The sequence below is a fragment of the Apis laboriosa genome, unplaced genomic scaffold (genome assembly GCF_014066325.1).
Source record: "Apis laboriosa isolate Shangri-la unplaced genomic scaffold, ASM1406632v1 scaffold105_cov147, whole genome shotgun sequence".
Taxonomy (NCBI): domain Eukaryota; kingdom Metazoa; phylum Arthropoda; class Insecta; order Hymenoptera; family Apidae; genus Apis; species Apis laboriosa.
The window spans coordinates 1,760,901-1,784,887 of NW_025220714.1; the positions used below are offsets into that span (position 1 = coordinate 1,760,901).

The 23,987-nt window shown below is 39.9% G+C and overlaps 1 protein-coding gene across 4 annotated transcripts in view; it reads right to left on the bottom strand.

Annotated features, from left to right (window-relative positions):
• Nucleotides 1-23,987, bottom strand: part of LOC122720949 (protein sickie) — a 156,444-nt gene that overhangs the window by 18,647 nt on the left and 113,810 nt on the right. For 2 of the 4 annotated variants that reach the window (XM_043948088.1, XM_043948112.1), the window contains 7 exons: nt 22,597-22,935; nt 21,213-21,440; nt 20,702-21,116; nt 20,460-20,601; nt 20,090-20,116; nt 18,545-18,789; nt 18,105-18,256 (listed from right to left, as the gene is read on the bottom strand). In XM_043948088.1, coding sequence (XP_043804023.1) covers nt 18,105-18,256; nt 18,545-18,789; nt 20,090-20,116; nt 20,460-20,601; nt 20,702-21,116; nt 21,213-21,440; nt 22,597-22,935 — 1,548 coding nt within the window. The remainder of the gene's footprint in view (nt 1-18,104; nt 18,257-18,544; nt 18,790-20,089; nt 20,117-20,459; nt 20,602-20,701; nt 21,117-21,212; nt 21,441-22,596; nt 22,936-23,987) is intronic. The other 2 variants (XM_043948106.1, XM_043948097.1) reach the window with 2 other exon arrangements.

Consider the following 23,987-nt stretch of genomic DNA (forward strand, 5'->3'; position numbering starts at 1 on the left):
TCACGTTTCAAAAAAGAAAAAAAATACCGTGACGCGAATTTTAATGCCGCCCTTACTTTTCAAATTTTCTACACGTGTTTTGAAGAAATTTGTTTCCTCTATTAATTTAGATTAATGGAAAGTTAAACGATTCTCAAATATCAGATGCAACGTCATTTTTATGAAAAAAGAAATATAATAAATAGCGAAAAAGTGAATATTATAAAAGAAGGAGAATTGAGAGGAGAGATAGCAATATTTATATATTTTGTGCAATATTCACTGCATTTTTAACGTTTGAAATATTAGAGACATTTATATTTTAAATGACATTTGAATCATATTTTTTTAACATTATGATGAATTATATCAATTTGATATTTGATGAAATCTTGTTTAAAATTGTTTCTATTTACTGTAGTTATTTTTTAATATCTATGCACAATTATAGTATATATTTCTGATTTAAATAAAATAACTTTTTATACTAACTTTTATTCGACATTTAATGTCTGTAAAAAAATCACAAAACTATATAAAATGGAAAAACGAGATTGGTTAAAAAGAATAATCGAATTATATCCAATCATGTAAAGTTTAATGTAATTTATTCGATGACACGATGATTATCGTTATTTGAACGAAGATCCAGTGCAGCGTCGTACAGCATATAAATAGGGTACAAACGTAAAAAAAACTTGTAAATGGGACCGTATAATTGTTATATTGCACATTCACGGACATTACGATATCGATCGAACTCTGAAATCGACTTCAAGGCTCATCAAACATGTATCCTATGTATATTTCATGCAGCCTGTGTTATTTTTTTGTCATTTTGATGCGCTGCAATCTGACAAATTGCGCACGAAGGATTCATTCCTTTGCGTTTCATCTTTCCTCCTTTTTCCTTATACATTTCATACACGTCATTTTATTAAAAGAGATCTTGCAGGCTATCGTGATTTCGAATCAAATTCGTATCAAGCGTCATCGTGCATTTCATTCGTCTTTTGTAACATTTACAATGTTACACGACAAGAATCACTCGCGTATCTAACTGGCTAATTATAAATTTCATTCGTAAATTTAACACAGTTAAATCGTATACGCGTTATTTCTATATTTTTTACTTGATCAAGGGAGAAAATGTCCAAATAGTTTTAGGAGAGGAGTTTCAAAATTTCCAAGAATACCGTGAATTTTAATGCCGCGTTTACGTTTTTGTCCTAATAATTTTTACGCGTGTTTCGAAATTTATTTTACTTGGATCGAGCGATCCAATGGAAAATTAAATAATTCTCAGACATCAATGCAACGATGAAAAAAACGTAATAAACAGCGAAAAAGCGAATATCATAAAAGGACAAGGGGAGGAGGAGGGGGAGGAGAGGGAGAGAATTGAGAGGAGAGGATACCGGTGCATAATTATTCAATCGGGAGCACGAGTGGCATTGTCGACCTACGCTTTATTACGCATCGTCTTTCTAATGGTTCAATGGTATGCGCTCGGTTTAATTTCGTTTGACGGCTCCACCCGTCACGTCTTATTATCGAATTTATTATTCGAGTATATCTCCACCTACCCGCACCAGTTTAGCAGTGACATAAAGCGAAATAAATCACGTGGATCGCCTTGACGATCAAGAGTACCCGCGTTCGAATTTATTCATTTCCTTTTCCTTCCCGGCAACCTCTCCACCCGTTCACGATACGATAATTTCTCCCTTTTCCCGTGAAAAATTATTAATCATTATTGTCATCATCGAGTCGCTTTTACCATTCGGAAGATTAAGATCGCGAATAAAATAATTTCCACCGATTTTTCTTTCCAGCGAGTGTCAATTAAATGGCAACACGGTGCGCACAACGCTACACAATAAAGCAACGTGGCAACGTTCTGTAATTAACGACTTCGAAGAAAAGAAGTGGAATAATCGAGTTAAATGTAAGTTAAGTAGAACCGAGTGGAATCGTTCCAATCGAGATTCCGTGCGATTCTTTAAAAATGAGAATACACTTTTCACACGTTTCGAGGAAGCGAAACGTTATAATATAACGAACGAATCTGAATATTTTCCTTTTTTCTGCTTTGTTTACCTGCAATGAGGGGCAACTTCGATGCCTGTACTTTCTAGTGGCCAGTTCCCACCAAGGAATCACGTTCTCGGTGCTCCTCGGTTTAACCGGATCGCTGACTGCGTGCTCGTAAAGCGGCTCGAGGATCGGCACGTTACCGGATAAACGTCTAAGAGGATCGTTGGATGGCTGATCCTTCGACAGATTTCCCCCTCCTCCTCCTCCTCCTCTTCTAGGCAAAGTGGCGAAACCGTTTCGCCGGCAATTATTATCCTCGTTATCATCCTTGTCCTCTGCCTCCTCCGATTCCAACGAATTGTGCCTCGTCCTACCGTGGAACAACCTCGATAAACGATCCTGCTGCCTGTGAAACTTGCGGCCGTGCAGTATAACGTCCGTGGCGTCCATCAAATAGAAGGGGAGGGGAGGGCAGCCGTTGCACGAATTTTCAAACTTTCCCCGATCGATATCCCCGTTATCGATCGAGAGACATGTCTCGGCGTCGTTTCGATGGCTGACGTCGATGTCGCTGGCGCATGGCCTGCGCAGAGAGGACGATCTCGCGCGAATCAACCGTTCACCGTCGAGAACGTCTTCGCTCGATTTGTGAAGAGGTCTCGAGGCGACTCTCGATCTTCGAGAGGGCAGAGTGTCGTATCTTCTCCCCGCGTGACCGTTGTTCCTCTCCCAAAAATTTCTCGAATCGTGGAAATTCTTCTCCATTAAAGCCCCACCGTTCATCCCACGGCGAGCAGCGCCCCCCTCGTACTTGAGAACGGACACCGTCCTATCGTCACGCTCCCTTCTTGCACACGTTCCGCCGCCCGCGCAGTCGACTCTGGAACGATTCCTTCGAATCGGACCGGTGACAGACGCTGGTGGCGAACGATCCACGGAACGGGCGATATCGTCGTCGGTCGACGTGGACTCGTCCTTGGACTCGTCGATTCCGTCCGACCCCTCCTCGACGCCACCTGCCTGCTTATGCCCAAGATCGAGGGGATTCGACGAGCCGCCCGTCAACGCCTCGCTGATCGCGTACAACGACTCGCTCGATTTCGTGGAGGAGGAGGAGGTGGTGGTGGTGGTCGAGCCCGTCGAGTGTCTCGAGGTGTTGTTCTCGATCGAAGACGATCTCGGGAGCAACTTGGGCGGAAGTTTGCCCGCCGAGTTGGGCCTTCCTTTAAAAGCGAAACAATTGTCCGAAATCGTCGCGCCAACATCTCTTTTCTCGTCCACGTTCCTGGCATCGACTTCCTCCTCCTCCTCCTCCCCCTCCCCCTGTTTCTCGCCCCTCTCGTCCAAATTTTCCCCGAAATCGGACGATATAGGGGGCATGGGCGCCATGTCCCGTTTCCTCGGATATCCGTAAAGATTGCACGAGTTCCCCTCCACCAGTTCCCCTTTCGACGCCATCTTGTTGTTGATCACCCCGTACGCGGGATTGTTGTCGGGGCACGAAGTCTTTTTCAACTCCTCGTAACTCTTGTCGATCTCCGCTATGTTTTTGTTTATGTCCTCGATGTACTTGGCCGTGGTGCGATAAAGATCACCGCTCGCCACGTAATTACCGTCCACAACGGCGACCCGACGATCGCGCCTCGACTTCGACAAAATATTCGGGACCGCGTAAATTGGTTGCTGCCGCCTCTCCCTCTTCCCATCCCGGTCGCCGGTCGTTCTTCCTTCCTTCCTCTCCACTTCCGCCCTTGCGGCTCCCAACTCCGGACGACCGCCCGCGAAACTCTCTATCCCCCCCCTCGACCCGTTCGAGGGTCGTCGAGGCAGGGCCGAGTCGATCGAGGAATCGGAGGAATCGTTGTTGCACGATCGAAAAGAGTCGAAGGTGATGCGTGAATGATTTCCCCCCTCGCCCCCCCTCGAGAACGTGTTCAACGTCACCACCCTCCTCTGTTGCTCTTCCACCATCTTTCTCGAGGAGGAGGAGGAGGAGGCGGTAGTTCCGCAACCTCCTCGCAACGTGGCGTAATTCTCGATCAGATAGCAATCGTTGGCGAAATCGGACCATCTGGCAGGTTGGCGGGGGTCGGTCGGGGCCAGGGGGAAATTGGAGAGTCGGGGGAGGGCGTAGGGGCCGCCACCCTCTTTCAAAAGTTCCTCGGAGTCGGATCTGTAGAGGGCCCGGGGCCTGGCGCGGCCCCTCGACCTTATGGTCGCGTATCCGTCGTGGACCCGACGCGAGCACACGTTCAGATCCATTGCATTTTCCTCGCGGAACTACAAGGAGCACAGCAACGACCCGATCACCAACCGACGGTGTCCTTCCTCGTCCAACTTATTTCGTCTCTCGTATTTCGCATCTCTGTTCTACACGCGGCTCGCGTTTCCCGCGGCTCCAGGATATTGCACGTGAAATGAAGCGATTCTATGAAAATGATTTACCGCTCGTTAGAACGAGTGGTTTGTCTGGTTTCGCTAGTAGAGAAAAAGAAAGAGAAGAGAGAAAAGAAAAAGGAAAAAAATTAATTCCCGTGACGCTTCCACAAAAGAAATGGGAAGGAAAAATTACAAAGAGAATTTTAATGCTGCGACTGTAAAAAACTGTTATTACGAGTTTTGCAGTTGTAAAAATAAATTTAATCTCTTCTTAGCCTAGTTCTCGTGGTAGACACGCGTGCGCATGCGCATGCGCCTTCGATACGAAACACATCGCTCGTGCGAAACGAGTATTCAACGAATTTAAGGCGTGAAGTCGAGATATAGATCGAAATTATCGGCCTTTTTTCTACTCCTCTATAAATGTACTAAAGTTTATTGTTATATCGTTCTCGTTCGATCAATTCGAGTCGTTATAAATATAACACGTAACGCAACGTATCGACAACAAGCGAACCTTCCTATTCATCCGTTTAACGAACGAACAAAAATGTGTTGCAACGAGCCGTTTTATGTAACGAAGACAGAGAGAGCGGGGCAAGCTAGAGTGTAATAGCGCTACCAAGGTATTATAAGTAGCGTGTATGGGGTATTTACAATCGCGTGGTACAGGGAAGAAGAAGATTACGAATGGAGGAGGTCACGCTTGAAAGCAGCTGTTGCAATAATATCTGGTGATAAGCAAATTAGGTCTCGTGCGGGATGACGTAATGTATCAACTTTTACGTCCCTAGTAGTCGAGCAAAATTGTTATTAAAGAAACAATTACGATCGGTCGTAAAAGAAATCGCGAAATTGATGAGAGATTTTTGAAAGAAGAAAATATAAGAAAATAAAAAGAAGAATCGGACTACGAGAACGGATAAAATCTTCTCGTTTATCTTAATTCGACGATCAACGAGATGGATTTATCGCGCTATCGTAACGTTTCAAATACAGAATCTTTTCACGATACGAAACTGAATCAACTCGTTTTTATCTATCGTTATTATCTATTTTATTTTTGCGACTCTTGAAGGATTCTTTGCTTATTCGAAAACTTTTCTCAGAAAATTGTTATCGATAATTAGAAACGTAAGAAAGTTCCATTCGTGTCCCACTAACAACGATAACCACTGACCTAGATCAACCGAGGATCGACCAATTTGTACTATAAATCGATCGTTTATCCAGAGAGATCGACCAATGCAATTCGCGATCGGTTCGTTTCGATTGATTAAAAATTAATCGAAACGATCGCGGCGAGGCCGTGATTATCAATATTTTCCCTGAAAATGAATATTTCTACGAGGCCTACGAGGTGACATTCATTCGAAAAAGCTCGCTCAAAAGCGGATCGAATTAGGTTTGAATTTGAGCCGCGGACGATGAATCAAGACCACTTCTTTTTTTTTTTTTTCTTCCCGTGCACATTTTGCAATTTAATGCGATTCTACCTTAAGGCGCATCAAGTAGGGAGCAACAGTTGAATTATTTAAACGGATGAAAATAAATTCTTGACGCGTATCGACTCGAATCGGGACGACCTCTGATCGCTCTTTCCTCATCCGACGAACGACACGTTGAATCCGATATAATTTTTTCCGTGTTTTGTCTCCGTTGCGCACGCGCGCGCGCCACTTTCCGAAGAAGAATACGAAACACGAGAAACAAAATTTATTACATTAATTGGATAAAACGGATGACGTAAAGAAATTTTTTTCCACGATTCCAATTATTACACATTTACACGTTTTAAATCAGATGTTATGATGCAATGTTATTACGATGTTATTACGATTGTATCGATCGTGATAATTACGAAAAGAAATTATTAATTTCGGGCACAATGTGTACGAGTATTGCGGATAAATTACGTTGAAAAAAATTTATGCTCACTGTAAATTTGTAATCGATTAGCTTTTTAGCAGATAAACCAGTCCCAGACGAGCTACGACCATTTCTGTACAAACGACTCGTAATAGCTATCTTAAATTCCTCCTCCCGTTTTCATCGTGGGTCATCGATTTTTCTTCCATCTCGAAGAATCGAGCGAAAAATTTTAAGGATAAACGTAATAGTTGTTTAAACGAGCAATCTGTATGATTAATCCTGTCGAACCAGTAAGTTTTTTACACGAACGTAATAAATAAACCTGATTCGATTTTTATCGATCGAGATTGATCTGGGCGATAAAGAGTGCGAGAAAAGTGAAAAAAAAAAAAAAAAAAAAAGAATCGTCGAAAATAAGTTCAAGTTCAAATTCAAATTATTTTGAGATACTAAGAATCGGATAAAATATATCGAACGATTCTCTTTTTTTTTTTTAACAGATAATTAGAGATCGTTTTTAAATCTCCTTTCTTTTTACGTTTAAAATTTTCCAGTTTACGTCCGATTTTATTGCGAGCTGTTAGAGCGTGTACGACGTGTATAAAGTTGAAAACTTCCGGGAGTCTTGGTTAATCGCGAGAAAATGATAAAAAAAAAGAAAAGAAAAAAGAAAAAGTCTCACAGTTGCACGGCCCGTAACATCGACTCGACACGCTCGACGAATAATCATTAAAACTATTTCTAATTTTTCTAATATCTTCTCATTACTCGATTCGCGCTCTGATTATTATTATTATTATTATTATTCCTCGTTTCCCCCCGTAATAATGCTACAACTGCTACAAATCCCTGATGGATATAAAATCTAAAATCTAAAATCTTTACCTAAACGCGGAAATGCGAAAATGGAAAAATCGAACAATTTACTTTCTAAAAATAAATTTCTCGTATCTTGTTGCAGTTATCGAAAAATTGTTGTGAAAAGGAAGGAAGGGGAGGGGCGAAGATTTCTCGACACGCGAGAGGAACAAACGTTGCGCATATTTGCGAAGTTGGAAAAAGAAAAAAGAGAAAAAAATTGACGCGTGTATTGACGAAAGGACGATGCATGCAGTTTCTGTGGCGACCCGCGTGGAGGAGCGCGTATACACGCAGGTGCATTCATTCCGTTTGCAGGAAGAGGCTCATAAATATTAATATTTCGAAGATGTCGATACGTCACGTTCTTCGTCGTATCGTTAACGTGTTTTTCTTCTCTCTGTGTTCCTTCTTCTTTTTCGCCCCCCCCTCCCCCCCCCCCTCCCCCCTCCCCCTTTACCCGGTCATATTTGAATTTCTCGTTGATGGATGCCTATATATGTGCCTCCTCTTTCGTACAGGATTGTAACGATGCCGCGCCATCTTTCCCCGTCATTTGTCTTCCCGCTTATTTTCGAAGAATCCAGCGACCCGTTAAATGTCAGGACCTTGACGAAACGTCTTCTCCATGGCAATTAATTGACGCGAGGCCGAACGAATATTGTGTCGTGCGTTGGAAATCCTATTGCGTAATTCTTGTTTAACTACGATTCGAGTGAATAATAAAATTGGACAATTCCACCCCCCCTCTCCTTCCTTTTTAAAAGCTAAATTAATTCAAACCAAATATTGCCATATATATAAAATAAAATATATATATATATATTTATTTTTTTTCGAAAACGAAATTTTGAACGGTTTCTCTTTAAACGCGAGGTTAACGATTTATTAGAATTACGCGAATTAATCCTTGGATGCCGCGAACAATCGCCCGTTGAAATGTTTTTCGGTTAAATATCTCGGATGTTTTTCCTTGAACGTACTTCGCCTCGAATTCCTCGTTCAGCGTGCCCGTTGCAGCTGCGCCGAAGAGCTTCCTCGTCGTGTTAATAACGAGTCTTGAAGAAGGGAGACGAGATAAAAAGTGTGGCTCGTACGTACGTACGTACGTACGCTGTACGTACGATGAATTATCTTATCGATGTAGACGACCACAACTCGTTGCGTATAGGTTAAAAGGAGAGGGATGAAGGAAATGCGAGTAAGCGGAGGGGACGGGTCGTGAGACGGTGCACACATGTGCGAGGTTAATCGTAATTAAAAAAAGGCAAAGCAGGAAGGCAAGTTCGCGACGGATACACGCCTGCCGCCGTGCTCTTCCGCCCAGCGGAAGAATTAAAAGTGAAACCGAGCTTCCCATCTCTAGTTCTCCGCGAGAACGCTCGCTTTCTGACGAACTTCGATTAATGCGAACAAAGGCGAAACAACGGATTCATTTCTTCTTTCTCGATCGAAATAATTTTTCTCGAAATTTTTCCTTTCGATATACCGATTAAGACGAGCAAACGTTGCTCGAATTGTCGAAGAAAGGAGGGAATTATTTCGAAAGACGAATCGTCTCGATAAGGATCTCGTGGAGCGAAGATCATCGATTTGCCGCGGAGAACGCGACGCGAAACGAAATCCAATCTCCAAAGAACTCGACCGTGCTGCCTCACTCTCTCTCTCTCTTTCTAGCTTCCGCTCCGCTCGCCTCGTCACCTACCACTTTTTCCCGCGATGATAGCCGTCTTCGGGTATAACAACACCGCGCACCTAACAGCGTAGTAAACATTCGTGGTGTAGAGAAACGCGGGAAGAGCAGAAGCACCGATCGATCGAATTTTTCTATTAATCGGATCGAACGATGAAAAATGACCTTAGGACTCATTCTCGTCGAGATGTTTATCGAAAATATATATAGAGAAGGGAAGAACGTGTGAAAAAAGTGTGGAATTATCTTTTGAATGATATTTTCATTCTTTGCGACGATTTAAAAATTGCAGTATCTTGTAAAAATTTAATTACAACATGAAATAAATTTTCAGGATCAAAAATTCGAGTGAGATTTATCCTTACAATCACTTTTCTGAATCTCTTCCCTAAATTACGATCCATAAATAGACACGTAAATGTGTTCGAGTAAATGGGGTCAAGCAATTTCTGCACGGGGAAGAAGATTCGCATTTAATTCGAGAAAGTTTATTACTGCACGATTTTATCGGATGAGGAGGACTAGGGATTCCCTATTCGTTGCCTCTGCGTTACGACGGCGAATTGTAATTCCATTTTCCGGGCGAAACGAACGAGCGACGAAGGATTTAACAGGGAATGTGTATAGCCACAGGTGCTGCTTCTGTCTAAATAAAATTAATGTCTCTTCGACCAATGAACGCTCGCATAACTAAGATCGATCGAGATAGGCGAAATTTCGAGAGATAACAACGTCGAAAAAAGCATATTCGTGCAACGTACGTTAAAAACTCGTTGTTACACAAATTAATTAAATTCATCCTTACGTATCGAATCTTGTGTAAAATAAAAACAATTCTGATCGAAATTCTTCGGAACGAATTCTTTGCGAACAGATCGTCGCGCCACACATCTCAACGCGTTTAACCTCAAATTTTAATATCCACTTTTCATCGTTAAATGATACATTTGCCGTGCAAATATGCTCGATTTAATACGACTTTCTCAGGAAAGGAAGTAGAGCGTAATTTTGGCAATCGGCTCGACACTGATAATCCTATATAATTGTGTATATACGCGAGAACGAAATTGGCATCGTTTCGTTCGAGGGACGAGAAGGAAAGAGAGAGACAGAAAGGTAAGAAGCAGAGAGAAGGAAAGCGAAGAGAGGTCAAAAGAAACGGTTACAAAGACGGGCGCGCGGGTTCGAGGCGGCTAGTTAATGCCGGACATTAAAAGGAGAGACAAAAGACAAAACAACGGCACGAGTTTTAATAAGGCGGAGTACGGGATTGGCCGGCCAGTTGGCTTCAATCAAGATCCCCGGGATCTTCTTCTCCGCGCCTTCTACACGGGGCCTTTGCCCAATACATACTCCCATCTACATGCGAGTCGACGAATTAAACGTCTCCAACCACGGGAGACGTTATGAATTATCATTATCGTCCTCCTCGCACTTTCTCGCTTTTGTTCACTCGAAAAAAAAAATTCAACTCCGCCAATCACGGTCCAATTTTTTATCATTGAACAAAATCAACGGTACTTTACTCGGTAAGACATTCGAGCAAAATGTTACACGAGTTTCGAAGATGGAATGGATACAGTCATCGTAATCGATCGAATTCGTTAACGAATTCTTCTTTCTCCCGTTCTTCCATCCACCTCGAGAGAGGAGTCGGACGATCCAAACGAACAGTTTCGCAGCTTTTAACGTCGTTGTTCGAACATTAAACGGCTAACTTCCCGCAACAAGTAACGTTTTCCTTTCGCGGCGACTTATCGCCTGTTTCCTATTGCAGGATCGAGGACAATGCGCGCGCTCCTTTTATAAATCGTTAATCACGCTTTTCACCCATTCGTGCAATCGATTCGTTCGTTCATCGAGATAATCGTTAACGTAGCGAGACGACGATGCTTCGACCGATCGGTTCGTCTAAAATCTAATAATTCTTCACCGGCTATTTTGTCCCCTTCGAAAGAAAGAAACGGGTTCGAGTTTGGGTAGTGGAGGTAGGGCAGCAGAGCACGAGGAAAAGAAGAAATCCGGGCTGCTCTGACGGGAAGAAAAACATCGATAAAAGCCGGGCTGGTAACACTAGTGTCAGAAGAGCTTGGAGGATCCGGGCCAGACCCATTGGCGTAGAGCGCATCCTTTTTTTTTTTTTTTTTACTTCGATCGATTTTCCTCGTATCGCTTCTCGCTTGGTAAACGACAACAAACTTCTTTCGTCCCTCTTCCCCCCTCCCCCTACGCTATAAAATTCGAACGACAAAAATTTCTAATGTGTTTTTCCTCGTTTTTGCCACTTCGACGAATATTTTAAGAAAATTTTTTACGCAGTTTTTCCATTTCAATAATGGAAAATTTAATTGAAACAAATTAAGTAAATAGTTTTATATATATCGAAGTTGATATATCGTAACAGCATCGAGTAAATCAAATCACTCGATTTTGCAATAATTAAGTGATTCTAGCTATTATTTATTAGATATTAATTATTATTAGATAGGTATTATTATTACTATTATTATTATTATTAATATTATTATTACTATTATAATTAGATAGGTAAGTGGAAAAGTAACTCGAAAATAAAGTCTCGAAGAGAAATTAGGAAAATCATCATAAATTTATCGATCGGAGTCGCGGCGCGATTAGAGAAAAGGACGCGAAGCGATTAATAATTATCTTCTCGATAAGGAACAATGATAACAATTAGAGTTTACGACTTCCTGCGCCATTGGAGGTTCCTTACGGATTAACGGAACTCCCACGCGGTCTGTACACGATGTCTTTCGGAAGGCAAGTTCACGAAGTCGTGCCGTTTCCACGCACGGCTGTAAGTACGCCCCCTGGCTGCCAATAGCTTGTCAATGGAATATCAATAAAGCGTGTATATAAGAACGCTCGTTACGACGCGTGGCGCCACTTCACCGTCTCTCGACGACCGATCCGCTTTCTCGTCTCAATTCAACTTGTTCATCGTTCGAAAACTATTCCCTCAAGTAACGCGATCGATTCTTTCTTCGATCGTATAAAGTAGTAAGAATCATCGTCTTTTCCTTCCTCTTTCTTCTTTATTCTATCCTACTAGTTGTTGGTGTTTTTTTTTTTCGTGTAAGCGAGAAGAAACATTGCTCGAAGAAAATAATCTTGGTTAGAGAGAAGAGGGTCAGAAATAAGAAAAATACGCGACACGAATATAACAGCGAAATTATACCGAATGTAAATAGAGGACAGTATAAAACAAGGCCGTAAAATGAGCTATGGCTCTTCGAAGAGAGAGAGAGAGAGAGAGAGAGAGAGAAATTAAGTTTCATAAAGCACAGGCTGCTTAATGATATTTGTTGGAGAGAAGAGGCGTTTAATTTATTCCTCCGCGACAATGCCGCGCGTACGTGAAAAATCTAAAGCTAAGTCCCTCCCCCTCCCTACCCCCACCAACGGCAACCAACGACTTCCCATTAATTTTTAACGAAGACTAATAATTTTTAATAAGGCGTAATAACGGTAATAAATATTAATTGTTGCGTCCTCGATGGGACACTTGAAAAATCGTGCCCCGCCTTTATCCCGGCTATCGAGACGAAATAAAGAATGAGAATTTTTCAATCGCGAGAGAAAGAAAGAAGCGAGAGGTAGTAGTAAAAACAGAGCGGGAAACAGATGTTTTTCCGAGACCGTGTTATTTTTTTTCCATTGCGTTCTTTAATAATAATATCGCGGCGATGGGTGTGGTTAATAATTGCAAATGTATGCATTGGTGCAATTACACGTGCAAAAAACGTGATAAGAAAAAAATTTCAACCCGCGTAACTTTATTCTAAAGCGTTAATGTTGTTTGCAAATTAAGTCGTCGCGTCTGTATATAATGAAAATAACGATTAAAATTTCGCGACACGTTCTTTATCGTATAAATTCTTTTGTCAATAAAGATCGTTCAGAATCGTCATTTCAGTATATATATATATTCTTTCGATATATTGTTTCTAGTTTCTTGTACGAATAAAATTTTTCCTTTTTTTTTTTTTTTAAACGAGGAATTTTAGCGGACAAAACCGGAAATTACGCGCAAGTTATAAAGCCGCGCGTGTCGTATTATGTCGTCGATTAATCGTGAATATGCGCGTTGGATGGTCGCGATGTAAGAATATCGTAAGAAAAATGCCGTCATATAGCAGAATTGCTAATAGAAACGAGGTAATATCTGGACTGGCAATATATATTCCGGTATCCAACGTTGCCGCATCAACCTTCATCTAAAAACTCTTCTTCGTAATTAATGATCCCAGATAAATTTTCCATTGGCATCAACGCGGGAAAATGTGAGCTTTATACGAGTGGAAAACAAAAATCTCTTTTGATTCTAGCCTGCCCTTGATGCAATCCTTGCGTTTCTCTACCTCGCGTGTAACAAACGTGTAACGCATTCCTCTTGACGATGGAATTTCTGTGAAAAGTAAAAACAGGAAAAAATTCGAAAAAAAAAAAAAAAAAAAGAAAAAGAAAAGAAAAAAATCTAATACGGATATTTCGAACATCGTTGTCATTGTTTGGGATCGATATTTTAAAAATGTGTTGCTGCGACGTCGAAAAACGGTGCTCGATTTACGAGCGATCGGATGAAAAATGTTAAGACGAAGCCAGTAATGCTGTTCGAAGAATAGTATAAGTATACTTTTCTTGCGAGAGTGGTACGATACAAGCCCAAGATTGTAAAAATCTAGGGTCAACCGAGAGGCCGTAAATCTTCAGTCGTAGATATACGTGTGGAAAGAATGAAAACGAATCATGCACAACCCCGACACAACCTTTCGTTACAATGTTCCTTTTCCAACGGTCGAACCATTTCGTGAACAATAGTTCGCGTGAAGTAATTTTACGATAGCAACCAAAAAACTTTATTACCAAAGCTTTCTTGATAAACTGAAAAACTATCTTATCGACGAATTTATCGCGTCCACTGTTTAATCCTGTCAGCTTGCTACCGATTACATTCTTATTTACTCGACATTAGTCAACTTTAAACTTTTGCGTCAACGTAATTTACAATCACATAAATTCGTTTCTACAAATTTTTACGGTTCGATGACTCGTTTAAGTTCTACCATCTGCGTTTTAAATTATCGCAACGACAGTTGCGACGATAAAAATCTATCTTATCCCTTAGTTTTTTCGAAAAATTATGCGTATTTCTTGCTGTCCATAAAAGGAAATATAAAACGACCGAAATAATTTTTAAATAGATGATCCGTCCAAATTTTTTTTACATAAGTTGCGTAAGAATATAATATCGTCGATCGTGCGTATGACGCATTTCCGACGAGGTTAGAATCGAGAGGTTAGAAAGTTTTACTACCAATACCTGTTGCCTGGCTTCCGGCTAAAAGCATCTAATGGAATTTTGATTACGAGCAAACAACTGTCAATGATGAAACATTGAACGTGTGAACGATATAATTAATTATTTTCCCACGTGTCTATGAAGATAATAAACAATATTTCTTTATATATATTTTTTTTAATCTACAATTTTTATCCATCGCGCGAGATGAAAAATTTCACATTAAACAGATAATAGAACTATATACGAGGATACTAGGAAGAAAAGAGAAGAAAAGAAAAAGAAACTTTCTCGTTGCTTCGAAATGATTCATTCAAAATTACGGAGAATGTTATGCATATAAACAAAACGAGTGAAAGTCTTTCGAAATCGTGCGCGTGTATATATATATATATCATTTGACCGAGTCTAATTTCGAAGTAAAATGAAGGAATATCGTTTGCGATCTAATAACGCGACAAAAAATTCAAAAAATTGTAAAAATATTCCATAAATCCTTTGGAAATTGGGTCCTGTGCGAAATGTTTTATAGAACGAAACACTATCATTCGATAACGCATATAACCAAACATTAAAATATATATATATAAGATTCAAAAAATTATCATTTCGACTTCCGTTATCGTTCACCCACTAAACCGTTCGACCTAAGATTCCAAGCTACAAGTGTATTTAGATTTCTAGAATTGCTTCCAATTACCGTTCTCGATGAGCTATCCGATTCCTAAACACTGACACATATCTCGAGTTTCAATTCGAAATATTAGCGGTAAAGTAGAATTCCTAACCTAAGTTTACTCAACTCGCTCGAGTTGAAGATTGTGCGCGGCCGAAAGCGTAGTTTAACTACCTATCCAAACGAATAATCGTGGAGAGTGTAATTAGAGCGATCAAGTTCGATAGTTGGCCGGTAGGTTGTCAACCGACGTGTACACGTCGCCGAATAAAGCATATCGCGGGGATCCGCCGAGCGATCGACATAACAAGGGCCGTAGAAGGCGTGAATAACTATAAATGGAGATGGTGGAAGGGAAGATAGCGGAGTTCCCGTGTGTTTCCCGTGTTGGACGCGTTGGACGACCGGTCGCACGAGTGACGAACCGCTCGATGCTCGCACAAACGGAAACGCGAGAAAAAGACAAAGAGGAGGGAAGAAGGTAGTGGACGGATGATAGTGGACCAAGGTGTATACGCGACGGGAATGTACTGGTCGCATATAGTAGCGCAAAAATGATCGCGACTCGAGTCGGAGATGCCTCGTTTCCTAGGAACGATCCCCGACGCGCTTCTTTCCTACCATATATGCGCACTCTCTCCGCTCCGCTCGATTTTTGCATCGAAAATTTTATATTTATCCACGCGAGCTTCCCTATTACGGTTGCTACCTGTTCTTCAATCGTATCCACTGATAGCGCACCTCTTCTTTTCTTTTCTTTCTTTATTTCTTTCTTTCTTTCTTTTTTTTTCTTTTTATGTATTCCGAACGTGACTTCGATAGGATTTTGTGGCGTGTCGAGCGCGGAAAGAGGTTAGTGTAAATCATTTGTCTCTATCGTCCTCTAAGCGTGCGTGATTATTGTGCCTAATACGTTTTATATAGACACGAGTCCGAGGGCAAATGAACTTTCGGTAATGAAACAAAAATCGATTTGTTTCTCCCTTTTCGGTGTAAATTCAGATATTCTGATATATTCCGTCATCGCCTCGTCGTTTCGTATATTATATTTTTGTTATTTCACAGAGATGTTTGTTTAAGTTTCCACTCCGCTTAATCGATCGAAAAGTCAAAATACACTATACTATACAGGAGAGAGAAAAGTGGATGTATAGAGGCGATGGATTTAAGAGCGAGATAAGATAGCTACGAAAAGATTTGAGCGGAGGAAAAACTAGCAATATCTCTAATGTAACGCGTGTTTCTGAATTACGCAACGTTAATTTATCTTCTTAATAAAACCTTGAAAAGGTACAGGAACTAATTTAGTTTATCGAATTTTTTTTATTAATTCCTTTAACAGCGTTAAAGAATAAAAAAAATTCTTATCTAAATTTATCGATGTTCTTATAACTATAATATAGTATAAAATAGAGAAATCAAAAACCGTAAGTTGATAAATCTAACGAAGGAAAATAGAGATTTGCGTGCAAACAAGTGTGGTTTAGTTGTGGGAAATTGATCGATTCGCGATGTACTTCGATATCGCAATTATAGCTCGTTAAAGATGATAATAGCCAAGATCGCGTTGAAATAAATCGGGCAATTTGTAATTTGTATCTAAACATATTATTATATCTCACGTTATATACATTCTGATACTAGTACTTCGTCTCGAGAGTTTATGAGATGCATTCATACTTTAAATTATCCTAACGAGTTTTTACCGGCTATCCTCGTCGTATATATAATATATTACATTGGATTGATCACTCGAGATGTGTATTCAGGGAAACAGCAAGCTACAAATTACAAGTTATTCGTATAGCTTGTACATAATTTTTTGAAAAACATTATTATGTAATACGAGCTCCTCTTTTATCTCGCTCTTTTTTCGATGCAGAGAAGATAAAGATTAAAACGGTAAACAAACGAAAGGAAGTGTCACGAGCGTATATAGTATAGTACGCGTGAAGTAAAGTTTAGAGCGAAATAAAATATTTATTTTGCCAACAAGCGATTGGCACAAAACGAAAAATGAAACCAGACAAACGACTTCGTTTCAATTACTTCTCTTTCAACCACTTTGCCGCGTTGGAAGATTACGTTTCACGCACATCGATCCAACCGTCGATCGGGACGCCGATTCATCACTGACAGAACACGAACCAATTTTTCGGGGTAAACAATACGCTTCCACTTTGTCGCACAACATCGAACCACGGCCTTCGATCGTCCACTTTCAACGAAGAAAAAAACACTCGAGCTTTTGTCCGCAAGCGCAACGTGTACGAAGCAACATACGACGTTCGATGTAGCGCGTCTCGGCACAAACTGAATGTAAACTGACTACCGATCCACGCCACGGTGATCCAAGATGCCCGTAAGTGGCCGCTTTGCGTCCGATTGGTCGAGGCCACTCATCTTCTCTGCTAAACAGCCATTCAGCTGTAAGGACGCTTTCGTTCTTCTGGAGAATAACGCGGGTAATTCGAAATTACTTTCTAACCTTTCGTCTATTTCGTAAACCGTTTGAAACCATTAGAATTAATCAACTGGCAATTGATGCTTCTATTAACCCAATTTTTAACTCCATTATAAAACTTCCACTTTAAATTATAAGTACGTCTACATTTATTTGCATTTGAAAATTACGTAAATTCGAAACAGTTGGGGAATCGGTGTAAAAAAATTTTTACTTTTATTTTTGTTATACTAAAAATTAAAATGTTTCGTAACACGTTCGATCAATTATGTTTGTTTGACTATTTATAAATATATATACATATAACCTATAAATTTGAAATCTTTCTTTTGAAACTCTTTAATTTGTCCATGTATATAATTTATCCATCATTTTTCCGCATTGCACAAAGCGTAAATACGTCTGGGAGAGATAAAACGGTAATAAACTTTATCAATATATAGCAGATCGATTATGAGAACGATATATACGCGTTCTACGGAGAAAATATTGTTCGCAACAGGTTTGGTCGGATCTTAGGCTCGTTAAAGGAAACCGCAACTGGCAAGTTCTCCCCGACCGTTGTCTCGTTCGATTAATTATGATTTAATCATTTGCACCAATTCGCTTACCACAATGAGAATAAGTCGACTAATCTCGCCTCGGAATGGAGAATGTGTGTTGTGCGGTGATTGTGTGTATCGCGATGACGTCATAAATAAAAGGATACGCAAATTACGATAAATATATATATATATATATATACACGTATGATTTAAAACGCATTAAGCAACCAAGTTCATTTTATCTCTAAGATAATCTATCCACACAATAATGTACTCACGTTGGTCGATAACTGGCTTGTCAACGAGTGGACCTTCTCTTGGGCGTCTACGAGTTCCCGTCGTAATTTTCTCAGCTCGTGTGCCTGTTTCTCCTCGGCTGAACTGTATAGACTGCTTGCTGTCGATACCAAAGATACAGAAGAACCATGGACTGAAGGCAAAAGAAGAGAAAGTTCTTCTTTTTCCGTTCATTTTTCACGAGAGAGAGAGAGAGAGAGAGAGAGAGAGAGAGAGAGAGAGAGAGAGAGAGAGAGGAAACGGTGAAATTACAAAATATTGTAATAAAACTTTTTTAGAGAGATTTCTTGACGAAAAGCGTTCGAAAGAATTTCATCTTTTTATTTTTTTTCCCGTATGAACGAATGAACGAATGAACGAACGAACGAATGTTTAAGAAGAAAGAAAAAAAAAAGATTATCTATTTAAAACGGAAACTTACTATCATCATCCTTGTGCACGTGTTGGTAAAGATTGGGCGGTTGGCGAGAAGTGTGCGTGGGCGTTGGAGAGGTCGGTTGAGACCAGTGTTGACCGGTACACCCGGTAGATCCTACGGGAACACTGTAATACGGTTCAACGCCTACGCTCATCCCTATCCCGACTCCGACCTCCTCGCCAACGGAGGATGAGGCACCACTTCCTCTAACTAACATTGACGGATACATTTTTTCACTTTTCGTGGATCTGCGAAAACAGAGGTTTAACCATCTGAATCGCTGTTAGAACGCTGACTAACTTACTTATGTGATACTATACGTGATAAATGTCTCCGAAGATGGGCAAAAAGTTCTATAAATTCGATTCGATTCAATTCGATTCGGGCAAATTGATTGATATATTCGATCAAACGATATCATTTCGATATCCGAACGACGAACTGTTTGTATCTTCGAAGAGTTAAAAAGCGCGCGTCAAGGTGGTCCGATATCCGAATGTTTAAAAAATACAAAATGTTCTTTTCGTAAATCTTGTTGTACGTTATCTTGTTCTCGTTTTATATATATATGAAAAAAATAAAAAAAGGAAAAAAAAACATCGTTTGTCACGCGTACATTACGTCCGAATATAAATGATAGAATAACATATATATATATATATATATACACTCGTGTTATTACGCTCGAATTGTATTCAGAAATCGACTCGGTCGGTATGGATGGAAAAAGATAAATATTCCCGAATACAATTGCGTGCACGAATGTACGCGTGTCCTCGCGAAAGGGAATTCTTTTAGATGCGAAGAAATCGTCGCATTTCATCATAACCACAAGTCGAGTTTAATCGAACTCGAAATATTTCGATCGATTCGAGAGTTCTTCACATCCGAGTTTGTCGTCAGTTTACTTTGAACGTTTGATTGCGAACGCGTATAACGTGACCGACCGAACGTATAACGTAGTTAATTTATAAGACTAGCATGCTCCCGATCGAAAGATTCTTTCTTTTCGTTTCGCATTCTCCTTTCGATCGCGTATACATTCGTTCGATCGTGGAACGATACGACGGAAGGAAAACGAATCGAAAAGACTACTCATCGCTTTTACGAGAAGAGCAAAAAAAGAATCGAATCGTTTCCTTTCGTTGTTACGTTACGAGCGCAAGATTTAATTAAATAAGCTTTAACATGCATTTGAGCAAAAAGCGTAAAACGGTCACAAAACACTTAATTACACATATAAATAAAACGAAATTGATTTAACCAAATAAATTATAATCGTAAATCTATCGAATTTAACGGTACAAATATATAAAGAACTCGTGTAAACGTAAATGTACATGGACACGTACGTGTGTGTCTCTCTGTATGTACGTATGATGTGTGTGTGTATGTGTATTTGTTTGTTTGTTGTCAGTGCGCATAATATAAATCGTCACTCGTGTGTACGTGTGGGGTTGTAATAATCCCCAGAAGGTTTCGTTCTTTCAATACTTATGCATGGAAAACAGGCTCGACGAATTCGTGTATTCTAGATTTTCGCACTACCTTGGGAATGTCCTGTCCCGCAGATGGCTAAAACGGTATCAAATGATCTGCGTTATTTCACCGTAAACGGGCGACACCTGTCATGGTTGTGGTTAATATTATTAAAAAGAGAAAGAAAAAAAAAGAATGGGAAGAGGGGGGAAAAAAAAGCTGAAAAACTGATCGTTTTCAAGAGATGCGGTGAAAAATTTTGCATCCTCTAAAATCATGCATCTAATACATATGGATAATATATGCAAATGATTTCTAAAAATTTGACATTATTATTATTATTATTATTATTATTATTATTATTATTATTATTATTAAAAAAGATCTGTGTGAAAAGTGATGAGACGAGTATATCAATCACATTCGATTACGTTATTACCTAATGGAATTGCTTCTGTTGAGCCGTGGCGGGGCTGGGGATCCCGTCGAGTCTCTTTGATGTATCAACAAACGAGCGTGGGTCAAACTTGCCCGATGCGAGCCCAAAGACTCTACGCTGTCCGCTTCGCATAATCCCATCCCTATATCGAAAGAAAATGGTAACACAACATAAATTAAATTACTCGATTTCGCTTCACATTTCAACGAACACTTTTTAAAAAGTTTTAACAAAAAATTCACCTTGAGAACGCCCGCTGGGCGTGTACGTGTTGCTATGTCTCATCCAGGACGTTGTGTACGGGCTGTTAGGAGTGTAATATCCTTGGAGATCAGGGGCTGCGTAATTGCTGCACGTGTCGCTTAGACTTCCATCAGACGGTTTGAGAACCCGTGGCGAGAAGGAGGTGGCGGTAGGCCCCGCGCCCGACCCCCGCTCGCGATGATGCGCAGACGCGAATAACGCGGTGAATTCTGGGCTTCCAGGTTTGGGCAGGCTCTGCGAGCCGAGCATAAGCCGATCACGCACCGATTGAGATAGTTGGCTCGCGCTCGGCCCGGTCAGGCTGTAGCTCTTATAATGGTGGCCCTGGTTAGGCGCCGAGGAGTTGGCTTGAAGCTCGGTGGTACACGTTTGCGTGCCGCCCGATACTTTAACCTACGGGAGAGATGAAAAGAGGGATTCAACGTGCGTTTCGATTAAATTAAAAGCGAAAAGAAACGATTTGTAATTGGGACGGTGACGCGTACGTACCTTGGTCCTTGGAACAGCGCTAACTTGGGCGGTTCTCGTCGAATCCTTGCCACCATTTTGAACTCCATTTGGGCTCGGGCTGGTGCCGGCGCTGTGCCTCTTCACGTAACCGAAACTTTGAGGCACGCCCCTAACTTTTCCGCTGCCGCTGGTCGACGTTCCTGACGAAACTTTCTGCGGTTTTTCGCCGTTCGCATATTCAGCCATGGCCTGTTTCCGATGTTTGTCCTGGGGGAACGAGAAAAAATTCCTCTCTGATTATCCTTTTCCAATATATTTGAAATTCGACGTAAATTCTCGCGTGTACGCGAAAATTCGAAGATCCGTGCGAATGAACTTGGTATTCGAAAAATCAATACGAGCGGAGCGGAGATACGATGGGCAAGAGTTGGATGTTAACACAAGTAGTTGAAAAAGTAACTAGTTAAAGAATAAAGTTAAAGAATAAAATTTCGAGTAATTTACTTAAAATGCTCGAATAATATTTATTCGTTAAAGTATAATTATTCGCGATTATTATTACGTTTTGAACGATAAATTATCGAAGTAATTTCGATTATTGAATTTTCCTCAGACAGACTTAATACAACGAATTATCATTTGATGATATTCGAGGCAAATCCCTTTTTAATGGACTATGACGAACATCGCTTATTAATTTTCATGAAACTTTTTCCTACTCGACAAAGATAATTATCCGTAACCAGTGAAAAAGCAACTAATTAGTAGTTAAAAATAAAGTTACTTCAAATAATTGACTTGTTAAAATGCTCGAATTTATTCGTTCGAAAGTACAATTATTATGAACAATTTGAATGAATTAATGAATGAAGTAAGTTTATTCGACTTATTAAATTTTCTACCTATCACTGTTGAACAGATTTAACCCTTTGCACTCTTTAATTTTTTTTTTTTATCTATCCTTAATTTATACAAAAAAAATTTAAAAAGAGATTCTCAATAAAATATTGTGTAAAGTATTACAAAGTATTTGAAAGAAAAAAAAAAAGAACATTTTAAATTATTTTAGAAACTACGTTGTATAATGTCAAATCTAGCTCGACATAGGAGTTCTAAAGGTTAATACGACGAATTATCATTTCACGATATTCGAAGCAAATCCCTTTTTAACAAGTTATGACATTTCTTACTAATTTTCATGAAACTTTTTCTTACAAAGATAATTATCCGTAATCAATAAAAAAACAATTAATTAGTAGTTAAAAATAAAATTACTTCAAATAATTGATTTATTAAAATGCTCGAATTTATTCGTTCGAAAGTACAATTGTTACGAACGATATGATGAATCGAACTAAGTTTATCACTCATTAAATTTCCACCGAAAGGGGATGTAGAAAATCGTTATACATAAAATGTTTACCTGAGATCGCCTGGAGGGACTAGGACTCGGAGGAGCGCCCTCCTTGTCTCTCTCCCGATCCCTCGCGGCTCCAGCCTCGATATATTTTTTCCATTGCTGGCTGTTCGAGCTGCTGTTCGTCGCCGAGCTGCTATTCAAACCCGGTTGCTGCTGATGCTTGAACGCCGAGTTGTCGGTTTGCTGGGAGCTATCCGACTTTTTCACGTGCGGATGATGCCCGCTTCCAGGATGCCTCGAGCTCACCACGCGATACACCAGGTTGCTGCCCTGCTGTGCACCTTGGGGGGTGGCCGAATTACCGCCACCCCCCACAATCACTCCTCCACCACCCGGCACCCTCTGTTTAAAAAAAACAAAATTTTTTTTTTTCTTTTTCTTCTCCAATTAGCCTCGAAGCCAACTACAACTCAATCATCGGAATACACGTTTATTGGAAATTTTTCAATCATTTTAACGCGTTGACTGCCGCCTGTGTTTCCAACGAGATCTTCTTCAGGCCTAGCTTTTTCCATCGATATTTCAGTAATACGAGAATAATCTCTCGCGTCATTTATTTCCATCGTTACGTTCCTCAACTTGTCACTCTACACGAATAATTTAAATGTTTATCGAGTGATATAATTGTTAAAATTTCTACCCTAATTCGTTCCAATGTCGAAAAGAAAAATGGAAGAGTTATTAGTTAACTTTTTGTCCAAATTGTCCAATTTCAGCTTTGTATAGAATGTTAATCTTTCTCGAAGGATAAATATAAAATATTTCATGATATATTCGTAAATCTTGAATTCTATTTATGTAATGCATAAACCATTAAATAGTCTACGGAGAAGGCGTATTAACGTAGTACAACCCAGTGTCGAAAAAGTGGTTTTCAAAATTTTTTTTCGACAATTTTGACGTTAAAAATGCGAAACGTTGGAGACAAAATAAAGACAGCGATCGAAACAAACCGGCGAACAATGATTCGAGAAATTGTTACGAGATTGAATTTGTCGAATTTCACCGTTTCGAACCTCGAAAAAACGAAATTATTTTTCGAACAATCCAATAATTATCCTCGATATGATCGATGAGAAGGTGAAGGAGAAGGAGATATCTGTCTTTCCCCTGAAAGATGGAAATTGTTCGTTACGGTGAAATTAATTATTAAATAGAGTTTGAGGAATTTGAATTCTAATTTTAATTAATATCAAGCAGCAACAATACCATTTATAGGTTATGTTCTTCCTCGAGGTCAAATATTACGTTAGTTTTACCATTTTTGTATTACTTTTATAACAATTCTATAATTTTATTACATCCTGTGCAATATATCTTTCTAAATACCTACGCAATATTTGAATTCTAATTTCATTAATATCAAACAGCAATAATATCATTTATAGGTTATG